The sequence below is a fragment of the Lygodium microphyllum genome, chromosome 5 (assembly GCF_053477565.2).
Source record: "Lygodium microphyllum isolate KBCC chromosome 5, Lygodium_microphyllum_v1.1.10, whole genome shotgun sequence".
NCBI lineage: Eukaryota > Viridiplantae > Streptophyta > Polypodiopsida > Schizaeales > Lygodiaceae > Lygodium > Lygodium microphyllum.
Genome location: NC_141139.1, coordinates 46,631,352 through 46,642,395, shown reverse-complemented (window position 1 = coordinate 46,642,395; position 11,044 = coordinate 46,631,352). Strand labels below are relative to the sequence as shown.

At 39.2% G+C, this 11,044-nt stretch overlaps 1 protein-coding gene across 1 annotated transcript; it reads right to left on the bottom strand.

Annotated features, from left to right (window-relative positions):
• Nucleotides 1-3,414: 3,414 nt before the first annotated feature.
• Nucleotides 3,415-4,587, bottom strand: LOC148035776 (uncharacterized). The gene is made up of 2 exons (XM_087678839.1): nt 4,276-4,587; nt 3,415-4,128 (listed from the first exon to the last, which is right to left on the bottom strand). The coding sequence occupies exons 1-2, from the start codon at nt 4,585-4,587 to the stop codon at nt 3,415-3,417; spliced, it is 1,026 nt and encodes a 341-aa protein (XP_087534965.1).
• Nucleotides 4,588-11,044: the final 6,457 nt, after the last annotated feature.

Here is an 11,044-nt window from a genome sequence, read left to right as displayed (position 1 = left end):
TAATATCGATGGTTTGGGATAAAGTTTATACATATATCAAATGGTATAATTACTTAAGATTGTATGCATGTGCCTATCATAGCTTCGAAGTGGCCATGAAATAAAGCATGGTATAAATATGAAGCGAGAAGTTATGTTGTGTGTGTGTGTAATGCAATGTTTTGCTAACAAAGGCAAGTACCTTGCCACCCAAAAATGTGAAGCCTTCGAGGCTAACCTCATGAACCTCACAATAATACATTGCCACATAAAGCTTAATTGACAACTAGTGTTTCCTGTGTGCTTCGCGTGCAAGGAATGCTATCCCACTTTGCGGCAGCCGCAAAGCAGGGCAACAAGGAAGCGATGCTGCCGTGCTATCGCTTGGCAGCTTACTTTCCTATCGCATAGTAACTTTGCCATCCTTGAGTGTAAAAACACCATATAATTCACTTCCATTGCACAACTATAACATTTATATAGTTGTAACATCTATACAATTGCACAACCATCGCATGAACACATATTCTTCTTTTGCGTCCTCGAGCATAAGAGGTCACATGTGTGCTCACTATTTTCTCTCTTTTTGAATCTATCTCACTATTTATTGCCAATCTCTCTCTCTCCCTACCCTTTTCACACCTCTCCTCTTTGTGAATTTTCTCACATATCTGTTACCTCTCTCTCTCTCTCTCTCTAACCTTCTCCCCTCTCTCTCCCTCTCCCTTTTTTATCTCTCTCCTCTCTCTACAACACCCATCACTTCCTCTCTCCCTCCTTTCCACCTCTCGCTTCCTCCCCTTGTTTATCCCTCTCCTCTATTTGCAACCTCTCACACCACTTTTGCATCTCTCCCCTCTATTTTTACTCTCTCTCTCTCTCTCTCTCTCTCTCTCTCTCGTATGCATTTACAAAAGGATAGACGTGTACTTGCATTTAGGCGTATAGAGACTCACATATGTATACAACACCTCTCATTATCCACCAGACCTATAAACTTTACCCATACTTGCTTTGCATGTTACAATTAGAAATAACGTTGCACCTAACCACAAACAAAAGACATACGAAATGCATATGTTATATTCTCTCTATCTTGAATCTCTCTTACTATTTTTATGGATCTCTCTCTCTACCCCTTTTCACCCCCATTATCTCTCTGTGACTCCTCTCATATATTTGTTTTATATATATATATATATATATATATATATATATATATATATATATTATATTATATTATATATATATATATATATCTCTCTCTCATTCCCTCCCTCCCCCCTTTTCATCTCTCTTCTCCCTCTACAACCTATATGTCTTCCTTCCGCCCCCTTTTTCACCTCTCCCCCTCCCTCCCCTTTCTTACTCCTCTCCTTTACCCCCAACCCCTCCATCTCTCACCCTTTTCACATCTATTCCCCCCTTTCACACACACACACACTCTCTCTCTCCCTCTCCCTCTCTCGCATATGCATGTGTAAAAGGCTAAAAATACATTTGTACGTAGGTGTACAGACACTCATATATATGTGCAATAACCATGCACCAAACTTGTAAACTTGTATCCATACTTGCTTTGTGCAATAGTTAGAAGTACCTCTATATTATCCTTGGATGTCACAATTACTAAGTCTAAGTGCATCCAAGCATTACAAAAAAACCCTTAGTATTAATAATATACATAGATGAAGTAGAGCCTAAAACCAAAGTTTGTTCTAGAGATTTCACCAATGCAAACAAAAAAACCAAGAATTTCATAGGGAGCCTAACCAAAATAGAGCTTTCTTTTCTTCAAGGAAACACATGGAAATTTTCCACGCTCCAACACAACATGGTTAGGTGAAGCAAGTCCCGTTGCCACTCCTCGCCTTGGCAATGCTATAGGGGGCATGATAGTCTTTCCTCTCTTTCTTGCACCTAAAATTTTAGAAAGCCACAATGTAAACGTAAACACATCTAATAATTGACAAAGATTACTTAGCTTTAGAATAACAATACATGGCCTAACACCTGCAAACCACTCAGCAGGCATTGTTATAGCTTGATGTAGCATCACAAAGCAACCAGGTCTTTAAATGCATACGTTGGCCACCCCCTTGGTATTCTATCAGTGTGAGATCATCGAAATCTCTTATCCTGTTCAACTTCACCCATATGCACTCGAAAACACTGAGTATATCCACAATGCACCACCTCAATAAAAACTGGAAGTAAAATCTCTATATTGGCATCATCATATAAACGCTCAATGACCCGTGCAAGCATTCTTCTTATAATATCATGTGTTGTTACTGCGCGCAAGATACATTGTAGTTCCTTCTGATACTCAGTAGCAGCTGGATTATAGCCCCAACATGGAGTAGGCATATGCAAAAGTGGAGTAAACACTTAAATAGTGCAGGAAATAATTAGTTACTACAGAGTACATACCAACCGAACGTGGCATAAAGGCCATTTCACATATGAGCCAAGCAATGACTATGAAGCTATCAAATTTCAATGGATACATCCCTGCAAAAAAGCAAGTATACCATTGCACCCTCCAAAAAAACACATATTTGCATGCATCCTTGCAAGAAAGCAATACACCTTATTGCATCTTCTGAAGCACATCCTTGTATACAATGTTTGTTGTGACATTCATAATGCTCCCATTTTCATCTAGCAAGACTCTCATGCCACATGAGGATTTCACCCTCGAAAATGCAACATACAACTGTCCATGTGTAAATATCGGTGTCTTCAAGTAAAGACCAACAACATACAAAGTCTAGCCCTGCGACTTATTGATGGTCATAGCAAACACCAATCAAATAGGAAACTGCCTCCGTCTCATAGTAAATGGAAATTGCAAAGTGCTAGGAATAAAAGTGATCCTAGGAATGAAAACTCGTTCCCCTACATTTGTTCCTGTTATTATCTTAGCATCTATCACCTTTCTATTGAATGCCTTACATATCAATCGTGTACCATTACATAAATCTTTTCCCGGATTTAAGTTCCTAAGCAGAATAATAGGTGCATTCATCTTTAGCAACAATAGATGGGGAGGAACCCCACCTCCAAGATCTAGTATATTTAAATACTCTATAGAGTACAAAAATGAGCTACCATCTGTCTCTGCAATTGAATCCGCACTATAGTACTGTATAACCTCTCCATGCATCAATTGCAATGCATGATGATTCAAAGAGGCCACCTCCGTATTCTGCACTGCAAGTATAGCACGCTCATTGAAATATGCTCAAAGTTTATCACAGTGGATACTTCACTATACACACTATCAACCAAGGTTTCAATAGAGTGTCCTTTTAACACCATGCTAGATGGAATATGTAACTTATCACAATTATCTGTAATACCCACTCCATCTCCTATCCCTTGAATCCACCCAATAAACCCATTATCGATTACATCACCAACGGTTGACATTCACATATTCCCAGACAGCCTTAGCACCTTAACACACTGCCATAAATGAGAGTAACATAGTGTTGCATTAACAATATCTTCACGGGAGCCCTTCATCACGATAGGAAGAATTTGTCTAAAATCACCTCCAAGTAAAGTGACCTTTCCACCAAATGGTTTATCACAACTCATAATATCCCTTAAAGTTCTATCAAGTGCCTCAAATGCATACCTATGCATCATCGGAGCCTCATCCCATAAAATAAGACTTGATTGTCTCAATAGTTGTGCAAGATCGCTCTGAACAGGAATATTACAGGTGGATCGATTACTTAGATCTAATGGAATTTTAAACTTTGAGTGAACAGTATGACCACCCTGTAGAAGCAAAGTATCAATGCCAGATGATGCCGTTGCCAATGCTATATGATGATCACTGCGTAGCCTAGCAAGCAAACACTTATAAAGAAATGTCTTCCCAGACCCACCAGGACCATCCAAAAAAAAAACATCCCTAGAGTTTGCACCAATAGCATCCATAACTGCAGTATATGCAACTCTTTGTTCGTCATTCAACATTGCCTCCATAGAAAGATAAACTCTACGTTGCTCTAGTATATCATATGCATATTCATATTCCAAAAGAGGGTTAGCACACAACTGAGAATCCGTTCGATGAGGCTCTGGCAATCCATCAAAGTCAAACAATCTTCGCCCATGCTGCCGCAAAATGTCCTAAAGATGCAATAAAGCCTTGTTTGATGCCTCTTGGTGCAAATTTACAGAAGATACATGTGTATGTTCCAACTGTAATTTATACAAAATATCCTCTACCATTGGTGCCATAAACCTATCCCAAAGTTGACCAGGCTCACAAAAGACCAAAATTGCAGCAAACAAAGCACGTAATTGGGCACCAATCTGCACAGAGGCAGCTTCTCCCAAGCACATTGCACACTCATCATCACCCTCTAATGTGCCCTTTGCAATGCAAGCTTCCTTAAAAGTATTGTACATCACATTGCCAACAGTACGCAAATCCTCAAAAGACGTACATCTGCAAGACACTGTTGAGAGCATTCGCAGGTCATAACGCTCACCACATGTAGGCGGCACAAAGTATATTCGACCACATGTATTTCCACGCTTTCTCTTTGTCCACACCTTTCGATGTGCATTCCACACCCAGTACATCGGGAAGTCTTGATAGCGAATAGCTCAAGCCTCTGGATGAACACGATTGCATGCAAACCACTCTGTAAGAGTGTTTTTCTTAACATCTTCATTTTGCATTACATCTGATATATTGTTTGTATCTCAAAACACCACACAATTCTCACTAGGAAAGTGTACTTGCAACCGCTATATATTAGGCTTCTCATTGTGCAATGCATAGTCATATATTCGCCAACACGCTTTTAAAGCAGAAACATACAGTGCATCTAAATAACTCTTGATCTCATCCACTTTCATGGATGCTTGTACCGTTCAACCCTGAGCTTCCAACAGAAAACTTAATGGTTGCACGATCATGTCCCTTGTATATATACTTATACAAATACTTAACAGCTACCACTGTTGAGCATACCTCAACATTTATATGTGCATTGTATTTCTTACTCAAGTAAGGATTATATGGAACAATCCATCGATAGTATTACCCTTTATTGTGACTCTATTTCCATCATCCCGTCTTCTATAAATAGGATAGCCAAAGCTATCAATAGTTGTCACATTCACAAACCTCCGAGGAAAATTTTTAGTGCATCGACCATCTCGCATGCAAGGGCTCTTGGGATTCAATGCACCGCAAGGACCATGGACATTGGACTTTGAGACTGTTCCAAACAGAGTTGAAAACCTTGCTTTATCAGGAAACTCAGCACAAACAAACCTATCATAATGGCATGCTTCAGAGGGTTTGAAAGGGTGCTCCAAAATCAACAAAGTATGAGAATGTGGCAACCCTCGCTTTTGAAACTCAATCACACTAACATAGGCTGCAACATTTCCAAACAAATTCCTTTTCAACAATGTATGCATCATATCAGCATGTTTTTTATGAAAGACCCGAGCAGTCAAATCAGGACGATTATAAGCAGTCTGTTCAGGCAACAAAGCATTAGTTATCTCTGACCACTTTGGATTACATGTCATTGTTATAAAGAGATATGGTTTTCCCTTACTCCGCACTATAGCTATAGCATCTTGATACAATTGATACATGTGCCTTGGCCCACTAGTAAAAGAAGATAGCAAAACCACCCTTTTACCAACAAAGGCACCAATAACCTATACTGGCCCATTATCCATCAATCCCATCATATCTGCCAAGCCTTTATAAACTTCTGAGCGTGAAACTAATTGATTCTCGATGACACCAAGCCAACCTACATTGCTCTACACTAGAATAAGCATCAACAATAAATTGTTGCAACAATAAACCACCATGCAACATGCAAACCTCAGTGTCCTCACGCACTTGTAGTCGAAATGTATAAAATTGCATCTGAGTAACACAATCCTTATTAGACAATCCACGTATATTAATTGGAATATTAACATTACTATAAGGCACCTTTACATACCAACCATCATCACCCATAGGAAAAAGAAGAACATATAGCATTGGCATATATGCCCTATGCAAGTTTGAAATAGCAATACATCGTCCATCTCGACTATAAACATGTATATCTCGATGATCGAGATTGTTCTCATCGCCTTGTCCTGGCATGATAGCCGCAACTTCAGTTGCCACTGGAGCTGAGTATTGCCTATTAGCCTGTTGAATGCCAAAAATAGTCATTCTTAAATCATGCAAGGGATTGTTTTGCAGTTGCATACCCACGGATCTAAAAGCTTGCGCATATACATTGTATTGATGCATCATAAACTGAAGCTCTCCAAGTAAATTTGGCAATAAATTAGGCATTACACCCAATCGATTAGATAACTCATGCTCAGTATCATAAACATAAAGTTGTGCAAATCTTGGTCGTTCATGTCATTGCACATTAGGAAGCAGAGGGCCTATATGATGATAAATGGAGCCATGCATTGTAAAGGTATAAGAATTCCCCGCAACAGATAAAAACTCATCAACATTGGCACCAAGTGACACAAATGCAAGAGCACTATTATATGCTCGTATATTATTCTTAAATACTCTACTTTGAGGATGTATACCATGCAACAAATCATGCAATGGCTGCGGTGGACATTGCAACGGTGGCAACATTACTTTTCCATTTCAACAACAATGTTTACCAAACAAAACCGATCCTTGCACTTGAGTCTCACATCTCCACAATTTAGCCGAACATCGCTCACACATCTCAGAAAGACTTCCCATGGAATGCACAATTGGGTCTTGAAATAGCAATATTGTAGTTGCAGGATGAATATCCATTGCAGGCAAAGCATGCAAAATGGAGCAAAAACCTCCATTTTGAGGGCTAAAGGTTGGACCATTATTGAAGTGACTCATTAATCACAGGATTTCCTAGATTTTGACTATTTCCAATATTGCAATTATAATTCATAGCAAAAGCAAATTGTTCCTTAATCAATTCACTATTCCCATCTAGAACCCCCATGCGAGAAGGCATATTTTGCATATTATGCAAGGTACTTTGAACTCCCTCATGGATCACACTATCGTGATCTAGAGCTTCTCTCTATGAAATGTTTTGGCACCCAACCATAGCAAAATACATCTCTTTGTGCCCCCTTTGACCATGTTTTGTTCGTAGCTGAATCATTTGAGTCCTAAGCCTAGCAACTTGTCGTCGTCTATGGCACGTAGAGTCAAGTCTATGCCTATGAATACATAACACATAATCTCTGCTAGTTGACCGATGTGAAAATCCCATATTGACTAGATTCTCACAAAGCCTGCACGCCAAGGGAGACCATGGATTCTTTTAAAAAAAGACTTGATTGGGGTCAGTATTTTTAAAAAGACTTAAGAGTAGAACTAATATAGAATCACATAATTCAAAACACTGTAGTGATTTATTTAAATCAACAAAATGTTACGTGCAAGGAACGCTAGTACTCAAAATAAACTTTATATACATATTTATATTCCATATATCATTAGATATCTTATCCAAAGAGAGACAAAGAAAATTTCCATCTAACCAGCAAGTGATACCCCAAGTTTTCTCTCTAGATTGCAAGACAATAAGTTTTTCCTATAAACCTCAAGAGAGAGAGAAGGAGATACAGTGAAGGAGGGAGGAGGGACGGAGAGACATGAACATTTAAATCTAATCAAATATTATGATTAGACCAAACACCAAGATCAAATATTACTCTCATACGCATCACATTGCAAAAATCAACAAAGTTCTATCTACATTGCAATGCCAGTACTTAGGAGAGACTTCATGAAGATTTAAGAACTACCCTTGCCATGACAAAAATAGCAGCAGAGTTATCTCTTCACAAATTGCAAGAGGTTTCACAAAAATGAAGCATATATCACCATAAGAGAGAGGAAGGGAGGGAGGGAGACATGAACATTTAAATGTAAAAAATCAATTAAGTTTTCTCTCTAGATTGCAAGACAACAAGTTTGCCCTTTAAACATTGAGAGAGAGAGGGAGGGAGGGAGAGACATGAACATTCACATTTAATCAAATCAAATATTATAATTAGACCAAACACCAAGATGAAATATTACTCTCATACGCATCACATTGCAAAAATCAACAAAGTTCTATCTACATTGCAAGAGACAATGCCTCTTCCTACAGACAAAACCTCAAGAAAGAAGTATCACATTATGTTGCAAGCACCTAATACATTTTACTTAGTTTAGCTTCGCTACATCAAAACCAATGTAGGCCCCACGAAAAGGAACCACACATCACTACAAAAAAGGGGTGGCCCAAGCACTATAAAACAATATGGAACCAATGATAAGCTTGATCCTGAGCAAGTCCTCCCCCTTAGTTGTGACCATTCATTTGACGAATCAATTGTTGCAGTAAGGCATTAAACCTATTAACATTCATTTGAAATTGCAAGAATGGTAGTTGACAACCTCTCTGGCAAATCACAGGCTCGTGGTTATCTCCAAGCCCCCAAAACAATGCCCACATATCATTCACCAACAAATTCATCAACCTGCTTGTCTCAGAAACACTTGTTGAAAGTTCCCTTACTTCAGCACCCAAACCACTCGAGACTTGTTGAAGAACACTATGGGTGTGCTTGTCTCACACACAACACTATATAAACCCTTAGCTTGTTCATGTAGCTCTGTGGAGTAAATAGCAAGTGCATGATCAACACGTGTGCATAAACTCATTTGCAATTCCATCAATTCATTCATCTTTGCCTCGAGATGTTTAAAGTCTAAAGAACTTGAAGTAGCCTCTGTGTTCCTTCAAACCCTTGTTGTTCTTGTAGATTTAGCAACACACGTTCCTTGTTGCCTTGCCACTTCTTTCATTTTTCGCACACTAACTTTACTAACTCTATTAGACTCCACATTTTGGCTGCAACAACATATATAAATATACAAATGATTATCTCCAAAAAAAGGATACAACACCTAGTCGTAAATACAATTAGAGGTATCTTCCATACCCATGCGAACGGCTCCAAGCATGGAAGCGTCGAAGAGACAATGTCGTGGCCGTTTTCTTTAATTCCATTGAATCAAATGCATTCAATAGCATCGAATGTACTATGTTTGGAACATCGTCCATGGCATTGCTTTGTTCCATGATGGCTACACGAAACTTTCACGAGATTATACGAGTTCCAATAGAGAAATCTCAAAGCTACTCAAGATACAATTGATAAACACATTTGCAATCAAAAACCCTGAATTCAAGGTGATCCAGACTCAAAGATAAAAGAACAGGCACATGCATGAGCACATGCGTAAGTGGGGCCATACATGAGCACATGCATACATGGTGCTCACCAAAGGCCAACTAATAACCCCTCCCTCTAACGGATGTCCATGCATCCACATTTGCACATGACTCTCACATCATCGAAGGCCTAGCAAGCACCACTCAAACTTGAAAGCAAAAGAATAAATGTGCATTAGACCCAACATGCATAAGAAAATGTGTATACGCCCATGGTGAGCACATGCGTACATAGTGCTCAATAAAGGCCAGCCAAGTCTAATCTTCCCCCCCTTCTCTCTCTGTCTGTCTGTCTGTCTCTCTCTCTCTCTCTCTCTCTCTCTCTCTCTCTCTCTCTCTCTCTCTCTCTCTCTCTCTCTCTCCAAGCCTTGCCAATGGATGTTCGTTCGTCTACATCCGCACATAGGGCTTGCCAGAGGGTTGAAGGTGTTGTAGATCCAAAGGTGTTCGAGGCTCCAATTGAAAGAATACCAAGGTGAAAGACGAAAAAAGAAACCATTAAAATGGCTCTAAAAAAGTTTTGTAATCTAAAAGAGATAAACAACATATTTCAAAATGTAGACTTCCATCAATCTAATAAGGCAAATAAGAAGTCTCGTTGAGATTATACATACACCTAGCAAACTATAGATCCGAGGATGTGCTTATGTGGTGATTCTTTCAAGTTAACATTCCCAAAAACCTATCAAGATAAACTTTGAATGAAGCAAGTTACGCATCAAGGGCAATGTTCTCCAATGTAAGGGGATGAGCCTATATGGCGATTCATCTGGGTATTAAGACTCACTTTCAAAGAAGTAAGTTGCACATCAAGGGCAATGTTCCCAGGTGTGACCAAGCTCTCATTCTTACGAGTAATTAACTCACATACTCCATCCTCTATACGACCTGCACTATCAATAAGATCTTTCATCTTCTCATCATGATCATCCAAGGGTCCACCAGCATGTGGCCAATATTTTCGAATATGGTCGTATATCTCCCCTATATACCCCTTGATTTCTTCCAACTCATCATGTATCCTCACTCCATCACCAAGGTTCCCTTCATATTTCTCCCCCAACATTCTCTCAATCCTCTCCAGACGGCTACCAATGTTCTCACTAAGAGGAATCGAAGCTCTTTGATGTCGAAATAATGTCTTCACTTGCTTCTCAATCCCATCCAAACGACGAATGATTCTCAAGAACCCAATATAACTATCATATCCTCGAACATGCTTGAGTGCACGACGAATTGCCTTCCTCCTTGTAATGTCTTTCACCTTGCGCATAACCATTGTTCGCTAGGAATGCATTGCACAACATTTGATGCAGACACATTCTTTTTTGCTACAAAAGCCTCCATGCTGCGCAAAACACATGCATTAACATTAAGGTGCATATCAACTATCCTTAAAATTTAGAAACAGTGAAAAATCCTAAACGGCATTAGATTAGTCTTTCAATACATTAAATTCGAAACACATGTGATTTACACCATGTGATCGATCACGATAAGATTTACTATAGCAAGCATCACTTGGAGTGAGGTTCCAATCTGTTTATCCCACACACAGGACTCAAGTGGATCCTTCACTAACTCACATACAGCTAATCCAAGCAAATTCACATGGCTTCCTAGTAGGCCAGAGATTAGAGTTATTGTCACAATGGATGTATTCATTTGAATATCCCTATGAATACATCTCTCATGATGCGAAGCCCTTCTCTTAGTCTCTTGTCTTTGTTCACAACCCATGGACAAATTCAAAGTTC